General features: G+C 42.4%; 2 protein-coding genes and 1 long non-coding RNA gene across 7 annotated transcripts in view; 2 read left to right on the top strand and 1 right to left on the bottom strand.

Moving 5' to 3' along the window:
* Positions 1-5,640, top strand: part of EIF2AK4 (eukaryotic translation initiation factor 2 alpha kinase 4) — a 38,373-nt gene extending 32,733 nt beyond the window's left edge. For 2 of the 4 annotated variants that reach the window (XM_054634345.2, XM_054634343.2), the window contains 4 exons: positions 1,651-1,719; positions 2,340-2,384; positions 3,456-3,580; positions 4,782-5,640. In XM_054634345.2, coding sequence (XP_054490320.2) covers positions 1,651-1,719; positions 2,340-2,384; positions 3,456-3,580; positions 4,782-4,836 — 294 coding nt within the window. In that variant the 3' untranslated portion in view covers positions 4,837-5,640. Of the gene's footprint in view, positions 1-1,650; positions 1,720-2,339; positions 2,385-3,455; positions 3,581-4,781 lie in introns of those variants that run through there. The other 2 variants (XM_077180345.1, XR_008534413.2) reach the window with 2 other exon arrangements.
* Positions 5,641-6,435: 795 nt separating this feature from the next.
* Positions 6,436-9,623, bottom strand: SRP14 (signal recognition particle 14). Of its 2 annotated transcripts, XM_054634373.2 has the most exons (5): positions 9,522-9,623; positions 8,962-9,034; positions 8,170-8,282; positions 7,605-7,637; positions 6,436-7,266 (listed from the first exon to the last, which is right to left on the bottom strand). In XM_054634373.2, the coding sequence occupies exons 1-5, from the start codon at positions 9,543-9,545 to the stop codon at positions 7,177-7,179; spliced, it is 333 nt and encodes a 110-aa protein (XP_054490348.1). In that variant the 5' UTR covers positions 9,546-9,623; the 3' UTR covers positions 6,436-7,176. The 2 variants fall into 2 exon arrangements, with proteins under 2 accessions (XP_054490348.1, XP_054490349.1); XM_054634374.2 differs by lacking the exon at positions 7,605-7,637.
* A 137-nt stretch (positions 9,624-9,760) lies between these two features.
* Positions 9,761-12,584, top strand: LOC129121244 (uncharacterized). Its single transcript, XR_008534416.2, has 3 exons — positions 9,761-9,901; positions 10,372-10,460; positions 12,421-12,584. It is a non-coding gene; the product is annotated as an uncharacterized LOC129121244 (long non-coding RNA).
* The last annotated feature ends 2,747 nt before the right edge of the window (positions 12,585-15,331 follow it).

Raw genomic sequence — 15,331 nt, 5'->3', positions numbered from 1 at the left:
CCCCAGCCAGCAGCCAAGGCCCATGCAGCCACTCACTCACTCCCACACCAGTGGGATCAGAGAGAGAATCAGAGGGATAAAAGCCAGAAAACTCCTGAGTTGAGACAAAGAGTTTAATAAGGGAAAGCAAAAGCTGTGCACACCAGCAAAGCAAAACAAGGAATGAATTCAGTGCTGCCCATGGGCAGGCAGGTGTTCAGCCATCCCCAGGAGAGCAGGGCCCCATCACCTGTAATGGTGAATGGGAAGGCAAACACCATCACTCCAAATGAGCACTCCTTCTTTCTTCTTCCCCCAACTTTATATACTGAGCATGATGTCACATGGTCTGGAATGTCCCTTTGGTCAGCTGGGGTCACCTGCCCTGGCTGTGTCACCTCCCAACCTCCCATGCACCCCCAGCTTCCCCACCAGCATGGCTGTACGAAAAGGAGAAAGAGGCCTTGGCCCTGTTATCAAACAAGTCATATTGTTTTAAAAGAAGTAGTCTGTGCAGCTCTGGGGGAAGATTCCTGTAACTTTAGTACAATAGTGTTTGATCCCTACATCTGTGGCTAATAGTCTTGCCATCTATTGCTTCCTTACTTATCTTTATCAGTGATTAACTGCTCAGCAATAACAAAACCATCTGTTATCAATCCTGTGTTCAGCAAAAATCCAAAACATAGCCCCATAACTGCCACTGTGAAAAAAGCTAACTCTGCCCCAGACAAAACCAGCACAAAGGTGCAAGGTCATCATACTTTTAATTTGTAGTATGTTTGTAAAAGGTACTTCATGCATTTTATTTCATTAAGTTGTCTCAAACTAAAGGCCTAAGAAAAAATTGTGGATTAAAAAAAAAAAACACAAAAAAACCCAAACCAAAACAATAACAAAAAACCCTACAGCCTGCCTAAAACTTGATACTATAGTAGTGTAGAAAACATTCAGTGATGCTAGAAACAAATGTCAGAATTTTCTTGTTTAGCATTATTAGCCTCAAGATATTTAGAGTACATGGTAAAACAGAACTGTCATTTTATCCCCTTTTCAGTCCAAACTTGGATGTGCAACAAAAAAAATCTCCCCAGTTAGTAGTTCTCAGAACCCAAATAAAGAAATGGATGTTACTCTCTGAGCTAAACAGACTTATTGTTTTCAGGTTTTGAATATGTAAAAGCAACTACGTTTTTAAAGTGCTACCTTTGCAGGACCCCTAGCTTGCTCTGATAAAAGGTGTTACAAGGCATGACCCTTATTTTGGTTTGGCTTTCAAAAGCCATCCTCCTTCTTTAGCTGGAGGTGATTCACTGCATCCAGTCACAGGTTCTCATGTTCCTTTGAAGGTTATCTAACACCCAGAAACAGAGGGCAGTTTTCACTAGTTACACAAGCATCCATGTTGTTCTGTCTGCTTTAGAACCAGTATTGTCAAGTGTGTACCACTGAGTCAAGAGTGTCTCAGCTCCAGTCTCCTTCCTCTCTGCTCATCAAGGATTATTGTGAAATTTTTACTGAAAATCATATTAAATATTTGTTTCAATATGATGTAGTTCTGCATCTTGTTAGAAGCAGCCTATTTTGTTCTCACCTATGCAGTATGAAATCAGTGTTCCCAACCTGTCTCACAAGCTGTATATTTTACTTTTGCCCATCTTTTGTTCCCAGGTACAAACAAGACTTCAGACATTCATTTCTAGCCTGCAACAAAAAACAAGTGAGATTGAGATTTTAGCAGTAAGTATTTGGCAGAAGCCTGAACTAATTCTGAATCCTTACTTGCAGTGGATGGTGCTGTTCCTATCTGGAACAAACCACTGCTAATTGCCTCACCTTAGTGATAACCAAATGAGTCAAACTTCAGGTTAAGTAAGACCCCTGGTCTGTTTCTCTGATACTTGAAAAGTGTCTCAAATTGTGTGTATGGGACAGCTGCATGGAATAAAATATAACAAGCATTTAAGCATGTAAGCTCTTAAGCTGTAATACACCAACTATTGTGGTAGATGTAATAACTTGTTCCTGCTAGATTTGCACTTCCATTTAAGCAAACATAGCTCTTGTTTGTATATGGCTTTTAGACTTCACTGACCATGTCACAAAGGACTTTGAAATGGTGTATGCTTTTCAGGAAACATAACTGCCTGTTGGCCTGCACCTATGTGCAACTTTCCATAATGGAATCTGTCAAGAATGGTTAAAAAGGTTTTAATCATTTTAAACTAAGTTTCCCATTTTAGCAGCATGAATGCTTCTCTGGAAATCAAAAGATCTGGCTCCCTTCAGTATAGCTCATCTCTAGTTGGCAAACTGATAAGAGAGAATGGTTAAGTATTGATTTCTTGATATTTTTACAGGTTGATCTGCCAAAAGCAACTGTGATACACTTCTTATCATTAGAGGTAAGCAATTAAGTAATGTTAGAACTCTAACTGAACACAATAGATTATAAATTCTGTTCCCAATGAAGTGAATTGTAAAATTCACCCATTCTAGATTTTTCTTTCAAGTTTGAATTAGGTTTAAAAAAGATTTTTTTACCCAGGAAGCTTGACCAAGAAAAACTTTTTGTGAAATGTCCAAGTTACACAAGACAACATTAGAAAGTCCTAATCCAAAGCTCTGATGTTTTTTCCCCCAAGAATAGTTATCTAAAATTAAATCTTAACTGCTCTTTTTCAGAAACCAATAAGCATTAATAGCAGTTTCAACAAAGGTGTTCCTTGAAGCCCTTAATGAAGGAGAACCCAAAATACAGAGGCAATTGTTTCACGTACAGTAGCTGAAACATCCCTTAGTGAAGCCAAGATATAAAAGGGTTGTTTATTATATTGACACCTTTAGCAACTCAGGAGCTGGTCATTGGTGCATGAAAGATGACAACACCAAAGACAAAGCTTTCTTCTTTTCTCCAATGACAGCACTAGCTTGAGAGAGATGGATGCCTCTCCACCCTCTAAAAACCCAAACTCAAGAATGGCATCCTACTGGAAGTGCATTTATTACTTTCATACCTTTTATCTGCTTCTCTGAAGCAGTGCTGGTCTGGTAACCAAAACCCAGTGAAACATTTCAAAACATTTTCAAAATACTTTGTTCATTCAGTCTGTATGAATCATGGAGGTAGTTTATCACCTTTTACTTAAAAAAATGTTAAATACATATGCACATGATCAGCTTACATCATTCCCTTTTAATCACCATTATATCACAGTTACTGTATTCTCTCCAGCACTGCCAAGCTGACACAGCCCTTTTCATTGCTTGTGCTGAAATGTGTTAAGAAACTGATCACTAAATTAATTTTTTTAGGAATTAAGTTGCACATGTTGTTGACATTTATCATGTTTGAAAGCTGTTTAATTAGAGTATTGACATTACACAGTATTCAGAAGGCTGCATCCTACTGGGAGAAGTATTTCCTTCACAAAAGTAGGAGAGTAGCATAGTTCCCTGTCAATTTTTTTCCTTAGCTTGATGGAGATAGACAAGCCTTTGATGCTACTGTGAGACAACTGATGTCACGATGGCCCAAGCAGAGATCTTCATATTTACAAGCAATTTGTGATGAAATTTACAGTCTCAAAATGGAAAAGAGGTAAATTTGTTAAAACTCCTATGGGTACATAAACTAGATTTTTTCCATTTTTTTTTTATATTCAAACTAGAAGATAAGCTGCTCCTAACTTGTCTTTCACTTTCCCCTCTCTCTGAGGCAAAAAGAAATACTCAGGAAATGTGTATAGTTCCTTCAAAAGTATAGGACTGGTCACTAACCCTCAGTTACAGATAAAATATAAGTTCTTCATTTTTCTAAGTCTTTTCAAGAAGCTCTAGGATATATTGCCACTTTTATCTCACTTGCTTTGTTAATAGAAATGAATAGCAGACAATTATGCACAGTCAGGTATCCTGCTATATATAGTACATATACTTCTGTATATGTAAATATAGACGTATGTATAATATATACATCTATACTGCTACATAAAAGCCCTCTTTTCTGATGAGACTCAGCTTGTCCTCTAAAACTCATGAATTAATTTAACTCCTCCTGCTTTGAAATAATACCATGGCAGTCAGGTACAGGTGGGAGAGTGCCCAGTTTCATGCAAACATGAAGTATGCTCTCCCAACATGTACAGTAAAGCCCATTTCTGTTTTGTAAGCATAAAAACGTTTATGTTCACCTCATAGTCTGCCTGTTGGATTCTGGCAAGGCTGATACAGATAGTCTGGACACATCCACCATGTCCAGTTTTAAATCTCAAATTGTTAAATGCTGCATGTACTGGTCTACTTGAGACCTTGGTACTTACGCCTTTGTTCCACTTGAAAGTACTATTTAACCTTTCAATAAGACTAAAGCTGGTTCCCTTTTCTCAAATGCACCAAAATTGCTCCAGGTTTGCTGTTTACTAAGACAGCTACATTATCAAGTGAAGCATTTTTCTTCATGGGACTTCCAAGGCTGTGAGCAACAGAATACTACTCCCAAATAATACTCCACGCAATGCTGGGTATGAATGTAATACAGACCCTCACTATCTTCCTATCCTATCTGGGGCCTGAGCACTACTTAGCCGTAAGCCTTCAGATCACTGGAGTGAAAACTGAACAGGCAAGATCAGTGGAAAGAAGATGAGGGGAAAATTGCAGTCACAGCCAAACAAACTAAAACTTACTGATTTTCTGCTAAATCTTTGCTGCTGTCTTATTCTGAGGATTTGTCATAGGAATTGCAGCATTCAAACCTGCAGTTTCAAAATACTAAAATTCTTTTTTCCTTCCCCCTGCAGGATTTCTGCACTTATCCTGTACAGTTATCGAGATGAATACAAGGTTTTGTTTTAGTACTTAAAGCATCATTTATGGGATGCTCCTACAAATGGACAACAGCGTTTTGTCAAAAGGAATTTCAAAAAGCTGCAATAATGCAAGACAGGCAACTAGGGCCTTTTTCTGTGTCCAGATTGCATTTCATGTATAATGGCCTGGGTCTAGCCAGGACAAGGTTAATATTTGCTGTAGCTAGGAGGCATGGCCAGAACCCAGAGGTTGATCTGTACCACCTCACACCATTCCAGGTGGGCACAGTGTGGCGGAGGGAGCACTTGGGTCCGGTTGTTTCTATGGACTCGCTCACCCTTCCTGTACTCTGTGCCACTGATATTGTTGCTGTTACTGTTTTCTCATCTCATTGCTGTTTCCAGTATATTCTTACCTCAGCCTGTGCTCTTTACCTTCTGTGCTTCCCAATTCTCCTCTCCGGCCACCAGCAGGGGGAGGAGCTAGTGGGTGGCACATGCATTCATTCAACTGGAGCACTAAACTAGAGAATGACATTCCTAAACCACAACAAATACAAAACTAAATGCTTTCAAAAAGTGGAATTAGTTGTTTTATAGGCAATTAAGGAGCAAGTCTTGACTAGAGCACAGACAGGTATTGCCATGTATTTCTCGCCTCTTATGCTACACAAAGCAGCTGTACAGATGTAAAACTACTTTTTGTAAAAAATTGTTTCAGAATGCCTTTTATGCAACAATAGTACTGCAACAAGAAACATCAGTTCTAGAATTATAAATGAAAATTGTTTTAAACACTTTTGAGGAATTTTTATGTAATAAAAACTGCTGCGCCGTATTGAAATACTCATTACAAGCCTTTTGTGTGTTGATTTTAGTTGTATTTTTTAACCTACTATTTCAATTTATGTATAAAATATGGTAAATTTCAGGCTGAGTTGTTACAAGCCTGGCTGTCTTTGCTTGTCCTGTCTGTACTTCTGCATTTAAATCAAGAAGCAGCTTCTGCGATATGAAGACCTGATAAAACAGAACACTTGTTCTAGACCTGCAGAACCTAAACCAAAGACTTTAAAGATAAAAAGTAACCTGCATGTGCTTGAGGCACAACCAGTTTTGAACTAACTTTCTTTACCTGAGTTGTCAGATTAAGTTTGAAGTTATAGTAATGATGGAAGTATTATAATTATCTTCTTGAAGCTAAACTGTAGCACAACCCCATCAGGAAGAACGAAGCTGAGAAACTATGATTTACAGGAGTCATAGTTAACTATGTACTGTATTTCACACCAAACACTGGAGGAAAGTACAGAAATATTAAGGATTTCTGGAAGTACACTGATGCTTTCCTTCCCTCCCCACTTGGTACCTTTTGTTTAAACTTACACCTCTTTCTCTAAAACAAATGATTGCCATTTGCAGACTCATTACATTAATAAATACCTACCTACTTTTTCTACCCTTTCTTGTAGCAAAGGTGACAAAGTTAAAATGCATAGGGGCAACTTGCAAGACAAACCACAAAACTGGGAACTGTGAAGGTTCTAACAGCAATGTCCAAAGCAGCATACAATCCTAAAGACACAGATAACTGTGCCATTCCTAGCAATTCACCATGACAAGTCACATCGGCCATTACACACAGTCCATTTCTCATTATCTTTAATAGGAGCAATTACATCTTTACTTTTTACATCTGTTCATATGAAGGAAGGAAAATTCAGATCCCTGAATATACTGAAGGATGATGTTTTTAAAAAAAAAGTTTAGGTGATGACCATTTTTAAGCTATGTCTGAAGGAAGCATGATGCAGAGTCCTACCCTCCCGCCACCCTGAGCCCAGGTCAGAACAGCTGCATCAGCATGGAGTGAAAGCTCTGCAAGAACTCGAGCACTGTGCTGGCTGCCTTGGGGATATCTGCACTGCATCATGTAGACATGGCCCTCAGATTAAGACAGAAACAGGAAAGCAGCTGTTCCTGATAATATGTTGGCACCTGCTTTCCCTAGAATTACTGAGGCTCATCTATAAAACCGGGCATCTGTCACTGAGGCTCCTGCTCCAGTCTTGTTTTGCTTCTGAAAGGGTGCATTTCTCTTCACCCTCTGCTACCCCCCCAGACAGGTTTTACACTGCAAAGAACACAGCAGCAGTGTAAGTACAAACCAGCTGAGTGTAAAGCTATTCCAGTAGAATGCTGTACATCCTCCTGCCATACAACAACCCAAAAAAAGCACCTCTGCTCTCAGTTTAAACAAAAGTACTGATCATATCCCAGTTTCCTGCTGGAAGGAAAGCCAAAGACAAGTGGTAACTCAAAAAGAAATGGACTTTGCTTTGAGCAAGGGTCAAGTCTATAATAGCGATGGTAGCACACTGTCCCATCACTGTGTTGCTTTGCTCTTCTTGGCCTTGCTTTTCTTGTCTTTCTTCTTCAAGCCATCCATGTTAGCTCTTAGCAAATTTGAATATGCCTGAAAAAACAATTAGAACCATTTAAAAGAACCCCAAATACTTAAATGACAATATGCAAGATAACATTTTATGTATTACAAATGGCCAATTATCTGTCTTTTCCCAGAGAATCATGCTCTTACACCCTGCACTAGGAAAATACTGTTGTTTAAACCAATATACAAGGTTAGATAAAATAAAACAGGATATTTTAAAAACAGATTAAGATAAATGGGTAGTCTCAGTTAGTTTTTGTGGCAGTTCAGCAAGAAATCAACCTGTTCACAGCTGCCCACTGCTTCCAACAGACCACTTGTACTACCTACAGAAAAGGAAGATGAAGGCATAAAAAACTTACCATCTGGAATTTATTTACTTCCTTTGAGCTCACCTACAAAAGTAATACTGGAGGTTAACCACGAAAACTCTGTCTGCAATTACAGACCAAGTATCAGTACATGTTTACCCACCAGTTACCATCTGGTCTTTTTAGCAGCAGTTGGATCAACATTCAGTGGTCAATGTGCTGTACTGGTATGTCATAGGACTCCACTGATTTAGAAAACTGAAAAAACTCCTTGATTAATAAAACCCTCTATACGCCATTCATCCCTAAGTCACATGTTTTCCCATGGGAAAAATGTGAAAGCATTCAAAGAAAGGTTTGATTCACTTGTGGGGCCATAAAAATGCTGCAGCTCACGTTCTCAGCTATTTCTCTTAAGTAACGTTTTTCTTTGTGTCATATCACAGAACAGACCCTGAAGTCAGCTAAAGCCTTTCCCAATCCCTCATTCAAAGTAAACACACATCAGGTTTTCAACTACCAGTTAACATTTTCTCAAGTTTCATTTAAAATATGGAGCATTAAATCAAAAACACACAGAGCCACTAGCTTTTCTAACTTAAAAGTTATCACTTACCACTGTGCTGATTTTCTTCTTTCCATCAGTTGCTCTCAGGAGACATTTGTTGTCTGCTGGTTCAAAACTTTCTACGTGGCCTTTGCGTGGAACTGGTTTTGTTCGACCATCATCTGCATTGAAAAAGAATTTTTATTCTTATTTCATTAAAATCAACAGATGACTTCTGATATGAGGTGTTAAAAACTGCTCATGAGCAGATCTGTAAAACACCTTGGAATTTCAGGCCAACTGAACTAATACTGTTGCCAAATTGCTCTTACTCTAAAACCCCAGAAAGATCTGTTCTGTAAATTACATCTACCAGAAAAAATGAAGTAAATCCTCCCCTCAACGTGCTATATGCCCTGTCTGCTCGAGCAGCAGCATGCTTTAAACGCGTGTCACCCTGCTGCCTCCTGCCTCGGCCTCTCCAGTAGTGCCAGCTAGCAGGAACCAGCGGAACACGAACACACAAAAACAACATCAGAATTCTCCTTTTACAGAAAACAAACGATTTTAACTTACTGTTTAACAATCAGAAAATCCTAATTTGAATATCCTGCAGTTTGAAATACAGTCTCACTTAAAGGTTATTAGTACTGATACTACTAGTACTATCAGTCCTACAGCTAACAGTTGTAGGACTAATAGCAATAGCGCTAATCAGTGCTCCTGCTGACGGGTTTGTTCCTATGACTGCTCTTGTCTTCAGATACCCTGGATTACAGCTCCTATCGCTTAAAATACCTGGTGACAACAGTCAGATTCATATTAACACCTCTTTAACCCAGTAACAGACTCAACACTTACATTTCTTCAGCGTTATGAAAACGCTCCCGGAAGTCCTGCACTTTTGGAAGAGCCTGGTAAGCTCCGTCAGGAACTGCAAGAGAAAGAGACGCGCCCGTGGCTGGGAGCCCCCACACGAGCTCCGAGCTCTTGTCCCCGGCCGGGCCCGGGCTCTCTCCCACCCGCGGGAGGCAGCACCGAAGAAAGGCGAACTCCCGGCTTTCCCCACGGTGAAGCTGCAGGACACGAAGTCCCAGCCGGGGGCGGCCCGGCCCGCGGTTCTGACTCCGAACACGAGCTCTGAGCCCTCGGACCTCCCGCGGCCCCGGCGCTTCTGCCCCGGGAGAGAGTCCCCGGGAACCGTGACGCCCGCTCCGCTCCCCTCCCCCGCAGCGGCTCCCACGCCGCCGGGACCGGTGCGGGCCCGGCATCTCCGCGCGGCTTCGCGGGTCCCCCTCTCTCTCTCTCTCTCTCTCTCTCTCCCTCCTTCCCTCCCTCCCTCCCTCCCTCGCTCGCTCGCTCGCTCGCTCCGCGGCGGCACACGAGCTCGCCCCCATTGCCGGCGGGCCGCGGCCCCGCACCTGCTCGCTCTCCAGCAGCACCATCCTGCTCCGCTCCGGAAGGGCCGCCTGCGCACGCGCACCGCGGGGCTGCGCCACGTCAGCGGCGCGGGCTGGGCGGGACCGGGGCGGCCCCGCCCCCTGCACGGCCCGGCCGGGCCCATTGCTATTCCTGCGGCCCCGCCCCTTGCACGGCTGGGTCCGGCGCGGTTCCTCCGCCCGCTGCCGGGGCCTGCAGAGCGCGTTGCGTAGCCCACGTGCCCGGGTCCCGGGAGGCGCTCGCACGCTTCACCTGGGACTGGCCCGTCGCCCCCCCTGAGGCGGGACTGGTGCAAAGGGCCCCGCTGAGCGCGGCTGGCGGTGAAGGGCGGGATTTGAGACTAAACGAACCGGACCCCTGGGTTTGTGCAAAAACAGCAGAGGGGAAACCTGCGGCTGGCAGGGCCGAGAGAGCACTTCACACCCCTGACACCTGAGGCTCCCGAGGGCTGGATTCTGTAATGGGAGTTTTCTGTCAGGCCCGCGGCAGTCGGTGTAGGAGCACACAGGAGTAGCACGTGATTTAGTGTCTTTTCGTGTTTATCACTAGGAAAATAGATCTATTTTTTCCTTCATGGACCTAACAAAAGTGGAAGATAATGCCTTACAGATTAAAAGGAAAAACTGCTTTCAGGCTGATAGGTGCTTGAATCCCTGGGGGAATTCATACTGTTCATATATGGGCTCTGGTCTGCGTTCTAGACAGAACCTAGTTGGATTATTATTCTCATGCTGGGGGTGTTGTTTCGTAATTTAAACCACACGTGATAATAAGAAAGCCTAGTCACTCCGAAAGTCCTTTTTAGAGTCCACTACTCGCGGTCCTTTGCAGGTTCAGCGGGAGGCAGTAGAGGGTGCTGTGATTGCACACACAGAAATGGAGCTGCCTAAAGAACAAGGAAACAAATGCCCAACAAGCAGGTAATTGCAACACGGCCATGGTTTCTGAAAATCTACCAGGTTATTAGGGTAACTCCACTATGTCAGAGTCAAGGGAAGTGTAGAGATCCAGCACTACTTTTCCCACATCGTGGATGGTATCATCCTCCTGATGCTTTTGCATTTGTATTATTTGCAGTTAAGGAGGAAAGACTTCAGTAAAATAAATTCCATTGTTTCTCATGGCATTAAAAAATCACATGAAGAAGGAGGAATATGTGTTATTGAAGCCTCCTGAAAACAAGCATTCTAAGGGGACCCCATCAGTGCTGTGGTTGGAAGTACTGAAGGCCAAAGCCCTGTAGAAGTGTAGTAAGTGATGCTCCCCACCCCTACCAGCTTGCGATCCGTGGGCGCACCAAGCGAAGATGGGTGGATGCATGGAGTCACTGCTGACACGTACTTCCCCCAACCCTGCCTGCTCACTGGAGAAGTCATAACACACTCCTGACTACAAGAGGTTGTTTTGTCAGAAATCAGAGCGGGGCTGTGTTTTCAAGAGAGTCCAGAACATGGTCAATGTAAAAGTGTTGCAGGTTTTTATAGGCAACTTGTGAAAGAAGAGCAGAAATGGAAAAACTAGAACAATTGCAACACACTCCCCCTGGAAACTACCATGGTCACAGGCACTGGAAGGCAGAAGTACATTTCCACTAATGCTTGCCAGAAGAGAAGATGGGTGGTCTCGTAGCTGAAACACAGGGACTACCACTGTCACCTGAATTCTGACTGTTGACTTCACTAGAGAAGTCTTGTGTTGCCATGAACTGCTCTCCTAACTGCTCTGTGCCACAGCTCTTCATTATAAAGGTGGAGAAACATTATGTGTAGTTATTGTCTTAAAGCTTTGGCACAACCAAAACCATCAGTGTCTGTGGGAAGGACAGCACAGAGGTTTTTTCCCTGAATCCCCCACTCTGTGAGGCACTGCCTCTGTTGCTGAGGTGTACCTCCACCCTCGGGACATTGCGGCCATAGTGGTGCCCATCTTGGTGGAGCTGAGGTGTCAGTAGCGGTGGAGCTGCCCCATCAGAGACTGTGCAGAGGTACAGGGCATCCCCCTCTCCAGGCAGATTCCTTGCAGCAGTCCGACACTAAAGCTCTGGTTCTGCTGTATGCTGGAAGAAGGGACAAAGAGGAAACTGCTGTGAAGAACTCCAGAGAGTTGCATGAAGTTTATGTTTTCCAAATCTGTTGTTTTATCAGCAATTTTTTGGAAAATATATTTGTCTCACTGCTAATAAAAGAAGTGGCTCCACTGAACTGCTGAATTTCTTTCCACAAGAAAGAAGGAGGACTTTTTTTTTTTTGCATGTGTGCATGTGTGCTAGCTTATCTTCCCGATCTTGAAGCTGTTTTTCATGCCAGAATGTCACAATTTAATTGGGGGAGAAGCCTTAATCACAACTTGCAAACAAGGTGAAAATGGAACATTTTTAACGATTGCTTTCCAAAAAATAGATGGAACAGGGGAATGCTGACATTGCTTTACTTTTGCCAAAGGCTGCCAACACTCTGAGGGAATAAGCTATTCAGCTGGCGAAAAAGTGCTGAACAAACACTGAAGGAGCTAAAGGGATACTCCCAATCATGATATACTCGCTTTTCACTCTATCTCCTGCCCCAGTCTGATGTCTTTCCCCTCACCCCATGCCCTCACAAAAAAAAAAAATAGGGAAAAATAGAAAAAAAACAGAAAAAAAAAAAAAGGAAAGAAAAAATAAGAAAAGGCAGGTTGGATTAAAACAGTAGCAAGAGGAATTGGTGGATCCTGAGAGTTGGCAGGGGTATTAGTATTTTGTAACCTGATCTGTCATGTGACCAGGGCCAGGCAATAAAAATAAGTCTCCTACCAGCCCTCCTGTTTGCTCAACTTTATTATATGGTGTCAGTGGAGAACTACATTTTTTTTTTTACTTTTTTTTTTTTGGCAAAAATTTAGCAAATGAAGCCACCTGAATCATTAAATCCTGAAGGAAATCTGGCAGAGAACTGGAGGAGGTTGTTGCTGCACTTCCAAGTTTTCCTGGAAGCAAGCATGTACTGAAGAGAAAAGGAGAAGGTGAAATCTCTCCTAAATGTGGTGGGAGGGGCAGGAAGCAGAAAAACAAAACTATTAGAAGTAAATTAAATTCTTGATCAACCTTAGTAGAGGTTGGCAAAGATCTGTTTGAATTAGCCATTGTTATGGACTAGCACACACACATATTCAGCTGCTGCACACCACAGTGAGCAGAAATGTAATAACATACTGTAAATTACAGTTTGCTCACCACAGTGCTCAAGATGAGTTAATAACAGATAATGGCCCACAATTCACAAGTGGATCATTCTGGTAATTCTCTTTGATCTGTAAGTTCAAGAATACCATGTCAAAGTATAGCTATGTACAGGAAAAAGAGTCAGTGTTAGAGCAAGAGCCCAGTAACAGCCTCCCCCCCCTTCACAAGTCTGTCATTAGCACTGTAAAAACAGAGATGCTCACCTCACTGCCTTACTGGCCTCACCTGATCTGAGATTAATAGGCAAAGGAAAAGCCTTCTAGAGCCAACATTTAACAGAGGCTGGTTGGGCAGAAAGACTATTAACCCTGGAATAGCTACCATAACATCCCTAAGCCCTCTGCCAGGGGAGTAGAGCAGAAAAATTTTAACAAGAGGAAGGAACACTTATTCTTTTCTTCTGGTATTAGGTGGATTTCCAACAAAGCAATTATTTGGTTACATTTCTACACGTGAACATCAGTCCTGAGATTGGGTCCTAACCTACTTTATAAAGTGTGAAAAGAAATAAAGGACATGCAAGGGGACAGTGATCGGAGACCTGTTGATCAAGAAACGTGTTGATCAGAGGCACAAAGCAATGTTATTTGCTTCATCAGCTGGTAACCCTGAGAAAGAAAACGATTCTGAATACCTTATAGATTCCAACAGAGAACTAAACAAGGCATTTTAGAAAGATCTTTTTGAGACCACCAGAAAGCTGCTGCATGAGAAGCTTCTCCTGGTGAAAAAGCCAGCTTCTAAAGAGAAGATCTCCTCAAGAATCAGGTTCCTTTTGTGTTAGGAGCCAATTCATTTACCCTAAGCTCTTCCCTAAGCATTTCTGTTCATTTTAGTGAATCCCTCCTATTCTATTTATTATCATGTCATATTTACACATAATGAGTTTCAAGATAGGTTAAGTGTAACCTTGAGTTCAACAGACACTGACTTTCATTGTGTAATAGCAATGTTAATAGGGATTTATATTTTGTGAGGGAGACCAGGAAATAGATATGGACACATTTCTTAAAACTCTAATGCACCACATTACTATTGTAGTGCAAATCAAAGCCTATGTGAGTGAGACACAAAAAAATTTTTCGTTGGAAGAGACCTACATGGTTTTGAAGTACCATCCAAATTTTAGAAAGCTTCCCTGTCAAGGAAGATAAGGGATGTATATTTACCATATTATTAAGTATCTCACACGTGCTTGAAGTGGTTTTGTGACAAGCCCCCATCTCACAAAAAATGGGGGGTGAAAGGCTGGAAGAAAAGCCCAGATGCAGAGCTGTTCATGTGTACAAGTGATGGTGTCATCTCTGCTCTCTAGGACCCTGCAATGGCATGTATGTACTGAGTCCATGAATAATGCTGTAGTGCTTGACATACTTCTGGGAACAAGGAAATTAAAGAGCCAATTCATTTAACTCCCAAAGGGTGGAAGGGCCAAGGGACAAGAGGCAACATGTCATCATGTGTGTTTAGTTTGAAGGACAGAACAAGCAAAAGACAATCTCACATACCTCCAAATCCAATGCAAAACACTGGAGGAAAATGGTCAGATAAAAAAGGAGAGAGATGCAACTTGAATATCCACTCTGTGTTTTGATTGGTCCTGGTAACTTTCAGCTGTGAGTAGAGCAGAGCAGAGTGTAAGAACAGCCTGTTCTGAAGGAGTGCACCTGCGAGGTGACACAGCTGAGCTGTCCTGCCTGTCCTCTCCTGCTCTCAGTCCTGGCCTGTGGCTGCTGCCACCACTGCTGGGAAGTGACACTGCACTGTACTCACAGACATCAGCCAGAGACTGTGTGGCCGTGAGTGTGGCACCATGGGTTTGTGACATAAGCGCTCAGCATGGTCAGAGTGGGTCTGTGTAAGTCATCTGTGAACTCCTGAATGCAGGATTAAACCTGTACAATATGAAGCACCATCTGGGTGCTCTAGAAATGGTATTTCAAACTTCAACCAAACCTCACATCTCCTCTCTCCAGTGGCAAGAGTATATCTAGTCATCACTTCATTTAGTATGGCAGCTTTTTAAGTAGACACAAAATGGCTGTTTAAGAGCTGTGCAAAGCATCAGGGAGGTAATTAAGTTGGAGCTCAAGAGTAATGAAGTGACAGAGATTAGGCTGAGCATCATTTCTTTCACATCAATGTGTCTTACTTTCAGAAAGACAGAAATGCACTTGTGAAAAATTTCCACACCACACATTCCCAGTGAAGTTTCAGGAATTTTCTTTAACTATATGAGTTTTTAAAAGACCAAATGAAGAATATCACAACATAGAAAAAAACAAAACCAAAAACTAAACCAAAACAAATCAATGGGAATTTTAGATCAGCGGAATGTCACCAGGGAGGATAACCTTGTTCTTGGTATCAGAGATCACCTGGGGATGTGTAATTAGAAAGGGAGCCACAATGTCATTGCAGTCCTCCACTTGCAGTCTCATCAGAAGGACAGAAACCCCAGCAGCATGTATTCTCTTGATACCATGAGGTGTTGCTGTCTCAGGAAGAAAAGGGTCACCTACCACCTCACCAGCACTATTTCCTGCCTCTGTTGAGGATGCCTAGCAAAGC

Source organism: Agelaius phoeniceus, chromosome 6 (genome assembly GCF_051311805.1).
Source record: "Agelaius phoeniceus isolate bAgePho1 chromosome 6, bAgePho1.hap1, whole genome shotgun sequence".
Classification (NCBI taxonomy): Eukaryota; Metazoa; Chordata; class Aves; order Passeriformes; family Icteridae; genus Agelaius; species Agelaius phoeniceus.
The sequence above is the reverse complement of the archived record's forward strand: the minus strand, read 5'-3'. Positions and strand labels throughout refer to the sequence as shown.

Coding starts and splice junctions, on each gene's coding strand:
- SRP14 (XM_054634373.2), bottom strand. CDS start 9,545: ATGGTGCTGCTGGAGAGCGAGCAG. Junction 9,035..9,521: donor TGCTGCTGGAGAGCGAGCAG/GTGCGGGGCCGC, acceptor TTTCTCTTGCAG/TTCCTGACGGAGCTTACCAG. Junction 8,283..8,961: donor TTTCATAACGCTGAAGAAAT/GTAAGTGTTGAG, acceptor TTTTCAATGCAG/ATGATGGTCGAACAAAACCA.